This window comes from Pyrenophora tritici-repentis, chromosome 3 (assembly GCF_003171515.1).
Source record: "Pyrenophora tritici-repentis strain M4 chromosome 3, whole genome shotgun sequence".
NCBI classification, from domain to species: domain Eukaryota; kingdom Fungi; phylum Ascomycota; class Dothideomycetes; order Pleosporales; family Pleosporaceae; genus Pyrenophora; species Pyrenophora tritici-repentis.
Window position 1 is genome coordinate 3,084,860 of NC_089392.1, and position 15,540 is coordinate 3,100,399.

The 15,540-nt window shown below is 50.6% G+C and overlaps 6 protein-coding genes across 6 annotated transcripts; 2 read left to right on the plus strand and 4 right to left on the minus strand.

Annotated features, from left to right (window-relative positions):
• Nucleotides 1-1,455: 1,455 nt before the first annotated feature.
• PtrM4_085560 (uncharacterized protein) lies at nt 1,456-1,898 on the plus strand (the record flags this gene model as incomplete). Its single annotated transcript, XM_066106677.1, has 2 exons — nt 1,456-1,770; nt 1,830-1,898. 2 exons carry the CDS (start codon nt 1,456-1,458, stop codon nt 1,896-1,898), a joined length of 384 nt encoding a protein of 127 aa, XP_065963615.1.
• Nucleotides 1,899-2,305: 407 nt separating this feature from the next.
• On the minus strand, nt 2,306-2,742 carry PtrM4_085570 (uncharacterized protein; the record flags this gene model as incomplete). Its single annotated transcript, XM_066106678.1, has 2 exons — nt 2,306-2,319; nt 2,358-2,742. The coding sequence occupies 2 exons, from the start codon at nt 2,740-2,742 to the stop codon at nt 2,306-2,308; spliced, it is 399 nt and encodes a 132-aa protein (XP_065963616.1).
• A 2,535-nt stretch (nt 2,743-5,277) lies between these two features.
• PtrM4_085580 (GatA, Asp-tRNAAsn-Glu-tRNAGln amidotransferase A subunit and related amidase) lies at nt 5,278-6,876 on the plus strand (the record flags this gene model as incomplete). The annotated part of the gene is made up of 1 exon (XM_066106679.1): nt 5,278-6,876. The coding sequence occupies one exon, from the start codon at nt 5,278-5,280 to the stop codon at nt 6,874-6,876; it is 1,599 nt and encodes a 532-aa protein (XP_065963617.1).
• A 1,371-nt stretch (nt 6,877-8,247) lies between these two features.
• PtrM4_085590 (uncharacterized protein) lies at nt 8,248-9,407 on the minus strand (the record flags this gene model as incomplete). The annotated part of the gene is made up of 2 exons (XM_001940168.2): nt 8,248-8,614; nt 8,683-9,407. The coding sequence occupies 2 exons, from the start codon at nt 9,405-9,407 to the stop codon at nt 8,248-8,250; spliced, it is 1,092 nt and encodes a 363-aa protein (XP_001940203.1).
• An 897-nt stretch (nt 9,408-10,304) lies between these two features.
• PtrM4_085600 (uncharacterized protein) lies at nt 10,305-11,603 on the minus strand (the record flags this gene model as incomplete). Its single annotated transcript, XM_001940167.1, has 1 exon — nt 10,305-11,603. The coding sequence occupies one exon, from the start codon at nt 11,601-11,603 to the stop codon at nt 10,305-10,307; it is 1,299 nt and encodes a 432-aa protein (XP_001940202.1).
• A 2,014-nt stretch (nt 11,604-13,617) lies between these two features.
• PtrM4_085610 (uncharacterized protein) lies at nt 13,618-15,270 on the minus strand (the record flags this gene model as incomplete). The annotated part of the gene is made up of 1 exon (XM_066106680.1): nt 13,618-15,270. One exon carries the CDS (start codon nt 15,268-15,270, stop codon nt 13,618-13,620), a length of 1,653 nt encoding a protein of 550 aa, XP_065963618.1.
• Nucleotides 15,271-15,540: the final 270 nt, after the last annotated feature.

Genomic DNA, 15,540 nt, shown 5'->3' on the forward strand with positions numbered 1-15,540 from the left:
CTACCCTTTTCCAACATCATGAAGTCAACACGCCATGCATATCTCCGCATTCCAGAAGCAATATTCGAACACTCCATGTCAGAAATTCTGACTTAGGCCCAAAGCATGGCTTGAAAAGAACAGAGATGTTACACCCGAATACCATACGGAAGCAGTACTTAAACTGTTCGGAACTTAATAAGGTGAAGGACGACGCCTTGAATTCGAATCTCAATACCATTCTGTCATGCTCATCTACGGTCATCAGAGATCTGGGCTCGTCGGCTGAGCAAAACAAGTCAAGAACCGAGGCCCAAATGCTGACAGACTTCCACTTACCCCAACACCTCCACAACCCTGCTCATATAAACTCACTACCCACCCGCCCACTTCAAACAGTCATCTGTCACAAAATTTGAAGTGTAAATACAGCATCCTTCAGCAGCAAGATCACAAATAAACTATAAAAAGGCAGCATAATATATGCGCTTCCAAATAATCTGCGGGGAAATCCAAACAGGCAAGGAAGCCGATCGACATGTTCTATGCAGCAATGCAATGCGAATTGCGCCATAACATCACACGGGTGTGGCGTTCACGTTTGTGGTTATGGCTGCGGTTGGGGGGGTCTTTCCATGTGAAACGAAGATGAAACCCTGCACGCCAGAACACGTCCTGCTACGAAGACCCCGGCGAAGGGATTCAATGCGAGTGTTCTAATATAGACAGGTGCAGATCGGAAAAGCTTAGCTAGACGACGGGCCTTGGATGTTAGGCAGGAAGACTCTTGGCGAACGCTGTGGAGTGCATGTTCATCGTTCGGCTGTAGGTATGTATGAGCTTGACAAGAGGGCTGTGATCATATACGTTCAGTCGTAGTTTGAGTATGATAAAATCTGCTGGTATCGAACATGGATTATCAGGGCGTGTACGGATGTTGGCGAAAAAGATGCGAGATTCTGGTAGCAGAGGTGGAGGTGGAGGCGGGGATAAGGAAGATGGAGCAAATTCTCCCTGGCAAGGATGCAAAGATGACCAGTTCCTGAGTAGAGAACTTGATGAGATCGAGATGTGATAAATTTGAGTGTTAATTCAAGGAAGTTAGGTGGATCACTGGGGAAAGCAAAGCAGGGGCATAAATTTTTATGGATATAACCATTTTTTGAACTATTAAGGAGCGTAATAGACCAGGGGTTCCCATCCCAGACCAATCACACAATCATTCCACCAATTCCACCCTACAAGTACATACCATTATTGCCAGCCTATTCCCCTGGTCACAGACCAGCAGGAGAAGCGATAGGCTCCACCATACTCAATACTATAGAACTCGTAGATACTCTAACATTCGAGGTATATATGCAACCAATCATTAATCCATTCCGTCCAACCTTTCTACCATTAAATGTGAGCCTGTAAAGCTTCTTCCTAATGCTCGTAGGCTGAGTATGAGCTATCGTCCGTGTTGCGAATGAAATGATGCGCTTAGTTGTCGTCAGCGAACTCGGCCTCCTCCTCTTGGTCGTCGTTGGTGAGCTGGGGCTGGGGCTTCTGCTGTTGTTGACGGGCAGCCTCGCGCTTGCGGGCAGCGGCACCAGCAACGGCGGGCCTGGCACCAGTGGCAGTACCAGCAGTATTGACACCGTTGGCAGCACCAGTAGCGGCACCAGTTCCAGTAGTCGCTCCAGTACCGGTGGTTGCGCCAGTGTTAGCACCAGTTGCGACGCCAGTGTTAGCACCAGTGTTGGCACCAGTGTTGGCACCAGTTGCGACACCAGTGTTAGCTCCGGTGTTAGCACCGGTCGCGACACCAGTACCAGTAGTAGCGCCAGTGTTGACACCAGTGGTAGCACCCGTGTTGGCACCCGTGTTGGCACCAGTCGCGGCACCAGTTCCAGTGGTGGCACCAGTTCCGGTAGTTGCGCCAGTGTTGGCTCCAGTTGCGGCACCGGTACCAGTAGTAGCACCAGTTGCGGCGCCAGTTCCAGCAGTAGCACCAGTTGCGGCGCCAGTTCCAGCAGTAGCGCCAGTTGCGGCGCCAGTTCCAGCGGTAGCGGAGGTAGCGGCACCAGCGGCACCAGCAGCAGCCGGGGCGGCAGCGGCACCAGCAGCAGCTGGGGTGGCAGCGGTGCCAGCAGCAGCAGCAGCGCCAGCCATCTGGACTGGGACACAGCCACCGAAAGGTCCAGCACGAGCGGGGTTCTGGCAACGGACCATGCAGACATTGGCCTGACCAGCGACGGTACCTGTGCATGCCATGCCAGCGGGGACGGTAGCAGTGAGAGGCTGGTCCATGAGCTGAGTGTCCTTGTTCTTGCCCTTTGCGTTACCAGGAAGGTTCTGGGTAACGGTCATTGGCTGCCATGCTGTACCGGTACCAGTAGCATCGATCATGCAGGTGTAGGGACCAGCACCATCGGAGTTGACTTGGTGGACGGTCATCATGACTGCACCACCGGGGGTGATCTGAGGAAGAGTGGCACCGTTGAGCTGCATGACTTGAGCAGTTCCGGCCTGGATGTCGTTGGCACCTCCAGCGAGGGTCTCACCGCAGGTAGCAGCGGCATCTCCCTTGAAGCGGGTGGTGTCCTGTTGGAAGGGGTTGCGAGTGGTGCCAGTACGGGGAGTGTTGGGGTCAACACCGATGGCAGAGCCGGCACCGCCAGCATCACCAGTAGCGGCGATGATAGCACCGTGGCCAGCCACGAGCGAAGAAGAAGCCAAAAGGCTGATGGAAACAATGGAGGTCTTGGAGAAGTACATGTTGATTTTGATGTTTTAGTCTGAACCGGTCAGAGAAATATTAAAGTAAAGTGAAGGGGTAATTAAGTAGAACAGAAAAGATGTAATGATTATAGAACTGGATGGTTGGGAACCTGAGATGCTGGATGCTCTTCTTCGAGTGCGGTGCTGGCCATCTTTATACAGCTTCTTGAGTTGTGGATGTGTCCTAGCTGAGCTTGGTATCTGGTAACGTGCCCTGCATGTGCCTTGGTTAGGCGTGTAGTGGTGAGGCGCTCCGGTTTTGCCAAGATAGTGGAGTTCCCAGAATAAGGTTTCAGAACATGCTGTAAACTCGTAGAACACTGTCTAAGCTAGTGAAGTTGCTAAAGTAAGCCCACGAAACGCAGCTGAGGCACCTTCGGGTTGAGTAAACACGTCTTAAGTGGCCTTGGCTATATGCTGAGATTCCCGACAGATGCAAGCCTAAACGCCTCCAGTAAGCCTCAGGATACTTCTCTGCTGTGTTATGAGCCGCCCGGATACCTGCAATCCGCTGATACATAGTATGATCATACTCTGTTCTCGGCCAATCATGGTATTCGCCCCGTAATCAAGGCGTATACCGGTCAACATTGCCCATATGCGAGTTGCACATGTCATGGCGTGCATTGCCTATGGTGTGACGGACAACTTGTTCGTGACTTGTTCGAGGTCGTAACATGGCTAAGCAATTGTTAGTCTGAGGTTGTGATGCTTGGCAAAGAACTCTAATAGATCCTAGTGTTCGTGAAACGGAGAGTGGCTGAGGCCTGACGTTGTTAATGCGTGCCATTTTGGGGAAGCTATTGCGATGCAACAAGCGAGAGCTCAGTCGAAACCCTCTTCTAAACAATTCCGTTCCATACTGCAAACGCTTCCCTTCCGAAGTGAACACCGATGACTTTGTCGTCATAGTCGACCTTCAACCCTCAATATCCTTTTGCCGAGCGGCAAAGACCACCAGGATCGACGTCGGCAGCCGCAATGGAGATGTGCGGCAGGGAAATGGCGATCAGGGCTTCTACCACACTAGGCTGGACCGGTGTTTACATACCATGATTCAAGTCACCGTCAGAATCCGAGTTTCGTTCTGGCCGTTTTAGGCTCAAAGTTTGTTTAGTGCCGCATGGTCAGTTTCATGTGTGAAAGGGTCCTGATCTGGGGAAATTTCTGATCCCGGCCGGATCATGATCCGGCGTCAGTAGACCGTTTGCGGTTATTGATGCGGAAAGGGAGTGGATGTGGTGCCCGGGGTGGTGAAAGGAAGATCGGGTGAAGGATCAGGGAGGAGATCTGTGCTGTAAGCACAGATCAAGCCCAGCGGAAGCTGCCGCGAGGTCTAGTCATTTGTATGGTTGCTTAGTCGCATACGCTAGTCATGCATCCCGCCAATTTTCGCCTTGTCGAACGAAGACGATGGATGTCAACACCTGTCCATAACGCGACTATGGTGATCATCTTTGTCGCCGTGTCGAAATACTGGCGATGCTGTTGATGCGATGCGCGATCGTATTTCGTCGTGCTCCAGATTCGCTGGCTACAGGCTTGCATTCATAGATGTATACCTAGGTACTCTTGCAAACCTTTAGAGCAAGACAACAACATAAGTTTATGATGGACAGTAGTGTATTGAGTCTGCGAACCTGCTTGTTTACTTGCCACTTCCTATGCGACATTTCTCGAGCACTTCTATGACCATCATGGCTGTGAAATGGTGTTATGGACACTTTGGCATTCTTCTCGATATCACCATATGAGGCACATGCAAAGCGCTTGAAGATCGTGGACAGCCTAGTATAAACTTGTTGAAAAGGAACAAATCCATGCCACATAGGTTTGCTGGACTGCAACTGTAAGCATGTAGCTGTCTACGATGCTACCGGTAGATATTAATCTCCAAGGGATGGTGCTTGACATATGAGCTCGCCGACAAAGCAAGTATCTGGATTCAAGACTTGAGCTACAATCTCTTGCATATTTTCTCATTGCAAGCTCGTAGCTGGTTATGGCGGGTATGTATGAGTGATACGTCTTCGCCCTAGATGAAGTGTGCCTTGCAACGGCCCGGAGTAATGCCATCATCATGCCTTGAACAACAAACTACGTAGACATTGTCGAGCCCACATAAGTCTTTCAACACAAAATAATAGGTAGAATAGCGGGATGCGTGCAGTCGCATTCCTACCAAAAAGGCAGGTGTTGAGCCGTCTTGGCGAGCTACGTCACTCCGATCCTTCCGAGATCGGTACTGCAAGGCCATTCGCGATAAGATCGGGCAAGGCAGCCTACAGATTATCAAGAACCGTGACTACGCTGAGATACACGGGATATACGATTCAAATCCCGGCGAGATAACTACCCGCCGTGGGACATGACGGATCTACAAAATCGTATAAGTAGTTTTTCCGGAAATTTGGTAAACCTTCGTAGTATACACATTTGATACCAGAGACTAAACTTTGGCTATACAGTATGGTTCATCTCCCACGCCTTCTTATCGCATCGCTCTGCGGTCACGCTGTGTTGGGCAATAATATGCCTTTCGATGCCCGAGAAGCAACCATTGACTCGGTCCACCATGCGCTCTACTCTGGACTCTCAACATGTCGAGAAGTGATATCATCATTCATTGCAAATATCGAAGCGAACAACAAAAGGACGAATGCGATCATCTCTTTGAACCCTAATGCTTTGGCCATTGCCGACGAAAAAGAGGAACAGCTGTCTGCAGGCAATGCTACTGGATCCCTCTTTTGTATTCCAATACTGCTCAAGGACAATTATGATACAAAAGACCTACCTACGACGGGTGGTAATCTGGCTCTAGCCCGCTCGCAGCCCACCGAAGACGCCCCAAGCGTTGCAGCGTTCAAGAATGCCGGAGCTATCATTCTGGGCAAGGCCAACTTGCATGAGCTTGCGCTAGAAGGCATCAGTGTGTCTTCCCTGGGTGGCCAGACTATCAATCCTTACGACTCAACTCGAACACCCGGTGGTAGTTCTGGTGGTACTGGTGCAGCAGTCGCCGCGTCTTTTTGTGTATTCGGCACCGGTACAGACACTGTAAACTCGCTCCGCAGTCCAGCCTCCGCCAACTCGCTATGTAGCATCCGACCTACTCGTGGGCTGATCACCAGAGCTGGTATTATACCTATATCAAAGACTCACGATGTCATTGGACCCATTGGCCGTACGGTCAAAGACGTTGCCACTGCTCTCACAGTCATGGCTTCAACAGGCTACGATGCGGCGGATAATGATACCGCACTGGTACCTGGCCCCATTCGCGGAATCGACTACGCCTCATCTCTTTCTAGTGCCTCCCTCAAAGGCCTGCGCATTGGTGTGCTCAGCGGCTTCTTCAACCGCACCGATACGCCAGAAGTCACACCTGTCAACAACGCCATGGACTCTGTGATGTCGCGCCTTTCAGCCGAAGGAGTAACACTAGTCCCCATCAACGAAACCATATACAATGCGACTGCCATTCAAGCAGCTTACGACGTTCAGCGCTTCGAATATCGGCAGCTCATGGACCAATACCTCGAGCGTCCATCACTCGGAGGCGAGCACCCAACTACCTTAGCCGAATTGTACTCTCGCAAAGCAGTCAATGGTTCCGGTGGGGAGTTTCTCGTCATACCATCTCAATACGAATACGTTAATACAGCGCTTGTCTCTTCTACGGCGAATGCAACATATCTCGACCGTCAAGCCGGCATCCGCAACCTCACACTCGCTCTCCTCAACACCTTTACAGCCAACTCGCTCGATGCGATCATTTACCCCGAGCAGAAGAATCTCGTGGTCAAGATCGGTTCTCCTTCGCAATCTGGTCGTAATGGCATCCTGGCCGCATTGACAGGTACGCCTGTCGTCACCGTGCCTGCAGGATTTTCGGAGCCGAGCGATGAGGCACCGGCTGGTGTGCCGATTGGCATGGAGATATTGGGCAGGCCTTGGGAAGAGCAGAAGTTGTTGGGGGTTGGATATGCAGTGGAGCAGTTGTTGAGGGTGAGGAAGAGTCCGGTGTGGGTGAAGGAAGCAGTAGAAGTGAGGGCTTATGATAGGGTGCCAGTTATCACGCCTGATAGGGGCAATATCCCCAGTGATTATCCTCTGGGGACATTATAGATTATACGATTTAGGAAGGATCATTTTCGTCAACTCCGCTAGAAATTTTGAGTTAGTATAGTGATGTGAGTTATGCAAACACTCGATAATAGCCATATAGCTTCTGTATCTATACTTTTCAACCGGGCACTCGAGAACATGTCATTTTCTTCCATGTATCCAAAAGACACATTCTGCGTTCTCGAAAATATTTAAATCAGATCACAAACGACCAGACATGTACACATGCATGCCTGATCTCGTCATATCCTTTGGAAATTCCATGACTTCCACAGATTTTGCATGGCTTTTTGTGTTGCTACTATAAATGGTATTAGCGATTTGACAGTCAAGAAGCATTCATGCTGCACCTAGTGGTTTTGGAACGAGCCAGATTCTCTCAAGACATAGATAGAGAGTGTACCGCTTTTGTATATCTTTGTGTAAATCAGACAAGCAACCGTTGCCTCGGGCGCAATTTTGGTAAAGCGCAAGAGTGGAAGGAATGAGAGGAAGACTTTTCTGAATAGCTTGATGGAAGTAGGATACCATGGTGCCTTTTATATGCACGGTCACAGTCTGATATGGCGTAGTCTATAATAACATCTTGTTGTACCGTATATAATTTCAGAAGTCCTGGTGCGAGTTGACTATCCATGCCCACGACGTTGACTAATCGACTTTGCGACTAGCATCTATGACGAACCTCCAATCACTCACGATGATGCGTTGACCGTTGAAATGAATCGATGAGTCAACACGTCTGCACTGGCACGGTGATTTTTCAGATCTACCGGGTCATTGTAGAGCAGACACGGCAGCGAGTTGGTACACTTTTGAGAAATTCGATAAGCTTCTGAACTATTGGAAATACATGGTTCTCGTAGGAGTAGGAAGAATATAGGGTATGTACTATACATATGCTACTATTACAAGTTTTATCCGTGCTTTGAACTGGGGTACTCCACTTCTCTTCTGGGCGTTATAACTTCGGCCTTCTGGCCCCTCTTTCTGAGTCCTCTCTTGCTCCTATCCTCCTTGGCTGGGTATTGTTGAAATCGGCGCTGGTTGAGGGCTCTCCGGTGCGACTCAACACGGAAAGGATGCAGCGCATATGGCAGTTCTTCTCCGAGTGCTGCTATGATGGGTATCGGTGCGGAAAGGCTGCTCCGCATGCATGGAATGGTTAGGAATCCTTGCGATAAGATGGCAGTAGCGCATGGCTGGAGAGCATCGTCTATCCACCTGGGTATGCTTATAGCGCGATGATAGTCCACAAGTAGGAATGTCCACCGAGACGTTCCATGGGAGCGTGCCAAAGGTGCTCTAAAAAGCACCTAGGTCGAGCAGATCGCGTGCGGCAATTTGGTTCCGGCCTTGAGGCACTCGATGTTAATTTGGCGGGTTACTTTGACTATCGTGGCTGCTCTGGCTGTCAACACTCTTCTGCTTTGTCTGCTTAGTCTCTTTGCTCTCTTTGGTCTTTTTGTTGTCTTTGGTGTCGTTCTGGGCGTTTTGCAGGATTCTTCCCAAAATCCAGTGCACAAATTGCAGGGCTGACAGAATCATGGCGGCAACAACTCGGGATACTGCATCATGCATTTTCCACAATATCGTCTCTTGTAGCGCATCAACATCCATATTTCTTGCTTCGTTCACTTGGTCTCCAATTTGACGTCGCAATCTCGCCGCCTTGCTGGGCAAACCCAATCCAAGAGAGAGATATAGTGCAACAATGATCCATTCCTCAATAATTTGCCTGAAGCACGTCAGCATGGGAAGGTCAACGTCGCAACAAGAAAGTATGTCGCGGTTAATAATACGTACATGCACAATTGGATGGTGACGCTTCCACTGATGACGTTGAAGCGCATTCTCTTCCATCCATCATAGCTGTCGTTGACCACCCACTTCTCATAGGCAAAGCACATCATGTAGACGATATCGACAACGAAAAACGGCAGACTGAGCACGACTGTCGTAAGGATACGTACTTCATCTCGATCGGCAAGGTAAAGACGCGCCGAGATGACTGTGGTTGCCCAGACCAGGACAAGAAAACATGCCAAGTAGAGCGTGACACCGGCTTTCGTCGATTCCGTAGCGGCAAAAGTGGGCCCTTCGCGTGAGTCTGGATCAATACCACCAGCAACAATGAGAATGAACGAGATAATGAGAGGTATGTGGACCACGAGCAGGATCCATTGCATGCGCCGTCCTTTTGGCCGTGTCGTCGCGTTCAGTAAACTGCTGGTAGCCATGAAGAGAGGCGTGAGACCCATTGTGGTCAGGATAGCGACACCGCTTTCGAGACTCGTGTTTGCGGCCTGTCCTATGGGATACATGGTGGTGGCTGCCAAATCGAGCGCTACCTGCGTAAGGCGACATATGGATAAGATGGAGAGCCATATCCATGGCGAGCTATGGCCTAGGCCTTGTCGAACGACGAGATAGAGGGAGATGACGAGGTAGAAGAAGAAGATGACCAGCGTGGCGATGTTGACGATGGCCGGGTAGGTGATGAGGCCCACCTCGTTCTGTGAGGTAACCATGGATGGCAAGACATTGGTCTTGTCAGCTGGTGAGGTTTGGAGGCAAAAGGGACGAGGTCGACTTGTCTTCTAAACAAGTAATCGCACTTCGCTAACTCCGCTGCCCGATCGCTCCGCCCCAATGCCAAGCCTCCATCACGTGCACTGAACGCTGTTCCGAGGCCCGCATCTCAGCCCTGGCTTCATATTTGTGAACTTCTCGCATTCCGCCCTGCTCTGCCTGCAACGTTTAATTCCAGTGCCCTTGACGATTTTGGTCCAGCTAACGCCATGCGCCCAAAGTCGACGCAGCCCAGATCGTTTGAGGAGCCACCGGGATCGCGCGGAGATGGGCTCGGCCCTGGCGCGTCACTTCGCCACGTAGCGGGCAGTGCTCAGCAACATCGTCATCGCACTAACACGCGCAACCCAGCTTGTTTTACGAGTAGCATCATGAAGCGAATTGCAGCACACCATATCACGACAGTCAACACCTCAGCGTTGGCGGCATAGCCACCTTTTCAGCCAAATAAAGCTTTGTCGCTCCTTGATGAAATGCCGACGCACAGCAAAGGCTCAATTAATCTGTGAATGACACGATACATGCTATACAGAATACATATGCGCTGCATGCTTCATCCATACATGACGCCAAGCAGGCAGTTTAGCACTCAGCAACGGTGTTACTATGGCAGCGTACGGCCTTGGCAGCCCACCGATTCATGCTTCCTGTCTGTGCCAGTTTGTCTTTTTTCATTCCATGTCCTTTTCCTCTTACATCATCTCGACCATATCCTATGCCATGTCCTATAGCCCCATGCATCCATTGATCCTTCTAAGTGTAACATTGTCTGACGTTGATCTTCTACGTGGAACCCTCCATCGTCCATATTGAAGTCTATATCGAGTGTGCCCCTCCTAGATTGGCAGAAAGGAATCATCCGTTGTAGCCGCTTTTGCAGTGTCCACCCGAGCGACTGCAGCGTCAATCCCTTCGCGGACCTGTCCGCGGGCTTCGGGGCCATTGTTCGTGCGGGAGGCGGTGCTGCTGACAGCTTGGTTGATGCTGGTGTCGTATGCGGTAGCGTGCCGAGTATCATGCCGAGCATCGTATGGTGCTTGATGTAACGCCTCGAAGTCGCTGGTATTACTTACAACCATTCGTCGCTGGGTCTCCAGTGAATCCATGGCAGCCAAGTTGGGATTGCTGTTGACCATCGCCGCCTTTTCGGCTGAGTGATCGACTCCGCAAGCTTCCAAGCCTTGTCTTCTTTGGCCACCATCGTTCTCCAGACGAGCGCCCAGGTCGTGGGCAGCTTTTGTAGCAGCAGTAATCTCAGGATAATCATCGCAGAGTTTTGCGGCCTTAGGAAACGGGAGATCCCAGAACGGGAGATCCCAGACTTCGTTCTGACTCCTCTTTCGAATGTTTGACGTCCCCGGTACTGTCTGTGGTTGATGGGCAGGCACCTCTTGATCAGGCAAAGCACTGAAATAATTGGGATCCGGCGGATAGCCGCAACGCTGGGCCGTCCCTACGCTGGGCTTACTGGCAAGCCTGGTTTGTGCCACTTCCAACCAGTCGGAAGTTGGTTGAGAAGGGCCTTGGGAGTGGTGAGACAACATCGTGGATCCCTGTCCCACTCCATTGTCCTGCTTGACGAGCGGAATACTTTGTGGCATTTCCGGTATATTGGAAGTTCTCTGGATGTATTCCCGTGGCTGGTGGCTGATATATTGTCCTCGTCCAGCTACTAGGGTATTGTCACTGGTCGGCGTAGGTTGCGGTATGACTGTTCGCGCACCCGCTATGCGTACAAAATCAGCCAACAAGCCCCTCCGTATGCGAATCCACGAAGGAGGAAGATGATGCGAAAGCAGATAAACTAGATCCTTGTTTCTGTCGTATGTATAAAGCTGGTTTGCTCGGCGTGCTTTGATCCATAACAGAGGCATATCAGGAGGAATCGGTATGCCGTTGATGCCTGATATCTCAGCGCCAAGTTTTTTCACACGAGCCCGGAACTCCCTTTCTGCTGTTTTCGTGAAACCAGTCCAGTCTTCTGGAAAAACATCGCGCCTTAACGCGGGATCCGTGGCGAGAAAATGTAAAGCAGGATTGTTGCTTGGCTCAAAGGGTATGAAACCATGCTCCTCTCTCATAGTGGCGATTCGCTGCTCGTCACGCGTCATTGAGGACCATTCGTTGCTTGACATGATGATGGCTGATGACTGTTAGAATGTGATATGAGTATGTATTGAATAACACACGCACTTACCTTTCTTATAGCTGAACAATTTCTACCAACGCTGTACAGCGATACTAGAATCTGGACACACAAAGAAGGACAAGATAAAATGCTAGTGAATTGGTGAGCCCGAGTCAAGAGTGTGCAGGAAAGTTAAAAAAGTGTAAGAATCTTTATGGGCAAGAGGTTCAGCCAGGCATCTGCCCAACCATGGTACAGACCGCGACTACTGTTTTCCACATGCTTGTGACTCTTCGCTCCTATCGTCTCATCGTTTGTAATGCCTTCAATCTCGTTTGCTAGGTCCATGCTTTTGTGGGCCACTTCTTCCTAAATCATTAGTCACTTCCTCCAATTTACATCACAAGACATCTGAAATCTGGGCAAAAGCGCGGCCGGATACTCGCTTAGGCTCAATGAAGTAGCGATATTGCGCCCCTCTATTTCCGAATCACAGTTCAGGAGACAGTGAACAAGCCAGTGAACCATAGTTCACCTCTCAAAAGAGATGCATCCCAGTGTGAGTGGTGCTGTCGTTCCTTCAGATAGCTTCCATAACTTACTCGATGATAAATTGCTAACGATTAATTTCTACCCATTTCGACAGCTCTGGAGCGCATAATCTATCCCAGTTCTCGGAACTGGTTCCTTGAATAATTTTCTGTGCGTAATTGGGATTTCACTGTACGGGTATGAAGGCGAAAGTCGACGTAAATTTCAGCACGGCGTCAAATTCTTTTTTTGGCACCTCCCGTAGTCCCTGAAATTTCATCACACAAGCGTACCATGGTTATGTAAAATGGCGCGACTGCACCAATCACGAGTGAGGAAATCATGTGATGCAGACTTCCTTCCTTCTAGCCCTCTTACATACTCAAACAAGAGATCATTTCAAGCTAGCTCCGACCCTCTCAAACCTCCAAACCGCCCCCTCCCCAACCTTCCCCCCTATCCTAGCCACTCTTCTCGCCTCTCCCTCCCTCCCCTTGACAACAACCAACGGTCTCATCATCCACCCATCCATCATCTGTAACACACACCCTCCCTCTCCCCCTCCTCCATCCGCACCCACACCCGTAACGACGAACCGGCCTCCCACGCCCTCCGCTCCAACAGGCACATTCATCCCCTCACAAACCAAGCCACCGTCATCCCACCTGCCCCCAATGCACAAAAATAGCCCATTACTCCGGTTGCGAAAAGCGAACCATCCACCGGTTTCAATAACGTCCCAGTAGATAGCTGCACGCGCGTTGTAGGAGAGGAGGTGCACGGTTGAGGTGGAGGGGCTGAGGGTGAGGACGGTGCAGGTGGTGGGGTGGTGAATTATTGTTGCTGTTGAGGGAGTGGGGATACAGTGGGAGATGGGAAGGTTGAGGGGGGTGGAGAGGTAGAAGTTGTATGGGGGAGGGGGAGAAGAAAGAGAGGAGGATGTTGTGGTGGGGTGGAGGGTTGCTGTGTCGGAGAAGTCTTGTGGGTCGTTTGCTGGTTGTGGTTGTGGTGATATGGCGCTATGAGTTTGCACCCGGTGCTGCTGTTGCTGAAGAGAAGACGAGATTGGACGGTGATGGTGGTGGTTGAGTCGTCTCTCCGGGCGGATGTACGTGAGGATGTTCATGCTTGTTTTCTTTCTCCAAAGGGTAAGCTTGATGTCGCGACAAGGATAGGCTTGACGGCTCGCTCGCAAAACAAGACGACTAAAATGTCGATCAGATTCAGGGAAACTGATAAGCAACGACAAGCTTTTTCCCTTGATTTTATCTCTTCCTTTTTGGTCCTGCAGGCGGCCTAAAGGTTGCGGTAATTACCGGGGTACGCTTAGGCGAAGGAGGCCTATTGTTAGTCTTCCTTGATGTACCTTAACATGATCCATGGGCGAGCGGCGCACACGGGCGAGCGGCGCACCCCACCAACTTTTGCAACTTTAAAGCGATGCATCTCAACAACGCGATAATATTATTGCTAGATATTGATACAGTAGATTACTCTATATTAATAGTATCAGTCTTGCATGTGCGCGAGTTGTGCCCAGTCTCCTTGCACCTAGTGCAGCGCCTTTGAGCCCGCTGGCTGAGGCCTGATCGCGCTCCTCCTTGACGCTCTTCATGAGCAATCTGCTGGTCAGCCTCATTTTGAGCCAGTATATCCTCTCCAGCTCCCTTTGTGAGTACTCCATGCTTCTGTATACGCCTTTTAGAGCGCCGCCTACGCTCTGAGGCTGCGCTATTGGCCTTCTCAAGACTAGAGATCCGATCGCGCATCAGCTCAGCAGAGAGCATCATCACCTCGGCGCCCTTCTTTAGCTGGTCAATCGCCATAATAATTGAAGCTGGTGATGAGCTCTTGTGCTGGCGCACGCGCTCACGTATTAGGCTTGACTGAGCCTCAAGCTCACGCGCGTTGCTCGGCGTTTGAGCTACCCAGGGAGCCTCTGGCAGAGCTGCTGGAGGAGTAGGTGTACGCAGTTGTACATCTACCTTTGATAGAACAGCCTCTGGTTGTAGAGGAACAAGGCCTGCGCCGCGGAAGGCTGAGCAGATATTGGCTGGCGTGAACGCTTGATCAAATGCTGCCTTGAACGCTGGCAGAAACTCTAGCTTGGTGATGTGGTTGATGTGGTTGCGCATAAGGCTCTCCACCTCACGGCTGTACGCGCGCTTCAATGGCGAGAAGCAGCCAACATCAAGTGGCTGGAGTAGGTGAGATGAGTGAGGAGGCATACAGAGCGTATGGATATTGTTCTCCTTGCAGAGCTCCTGGAACTCTAGAGATTGGTGGCTCTTATGGCCATCAATAATAAGCAGGCGACGCGCGCCTACACTACGAGCCTGCGTGTGAGCGTTGAAGTGCTTTAGCCACTCAACTCCAAGCTCATTATTCGTCCAGCCATTATCGCTGACTGCGATCGCCCAGTCGCGTGGGATCTCAGCTTCCTTATACCAGGCTGATAGGTGGTACTGGCCAGCGAAGATGAGGAACGGTGGGACTGACCAGCCAGCAGCGCTGATAGCAGCGATCAGCGTTACCCACTCGCGATTGCCTGGCTGAATACTCTTCGGCCTGCCTCTCCTCTCTGCTCCTGTTATAACTAGCTGCGTTGTAATCTTGCCCATCATAAAGCCAGCTTCATCAAAGTTGTAGACGTCCTCATCGCAGATACCTAGCTCAGCCTTTGTCTCTTCTACAAGCTTAAACCACCTCTTTATTAATGTTGCATCCTCACAAAGAGCTCTCTGCCTATCGTACGCTTGGTTGAAACACGTCCGAAGACTGTCTGTACGCTTAACAAAGGTAGATGGCCAGTTGACTCCAACCTGCTCTCCACCACGCGCAGCCAGCAGCTTATCAGCCATATCACGTACAGCTGTGTAGGTAGGCGCAAATCCACGCAGATCTAGCTGAAGTATATAGCTAATAATCACCTCCTCTTCTCTCTGGGTAAGCTTCCTTGAGTTGGGCGGGCAATCGCGTCGGGCAGGTATACCAGCGCGTCGGCGGCGGAGCGTTGTTTCGGCTACGTTGTAGACTACTGCAGCAGTACGGGTACCTTGGATCTGGTGCGCATTAATAGATGAGATAGCAAGCTGAATATCTGCTTCATTTGATAGTAATTGAGTAGCGCTGCGTTGAGCCATTGTAGATTAAGATCAGTAAGGTGAGTAAAGTTGGTGGGGTGCGCCGCTCGCCCGTGTGCGCCGCTCGCCCATGGATCATGTTAGTTTGCTTTATTTTTAATATATTATGTGAGCTTTCGGTCTCCGTAGCGCTTGGTCGTGTTCTTGTAAGGGCTGTTGTGTAAGTAGAGAGAAAGGAAGGGGAAAGGAGGAGACTATGGGAAAGAAGGCGAGTAGCACAGGGGGACATGGCAAGCACAGCCAATAATTATTATGTAACGACAATAGTGA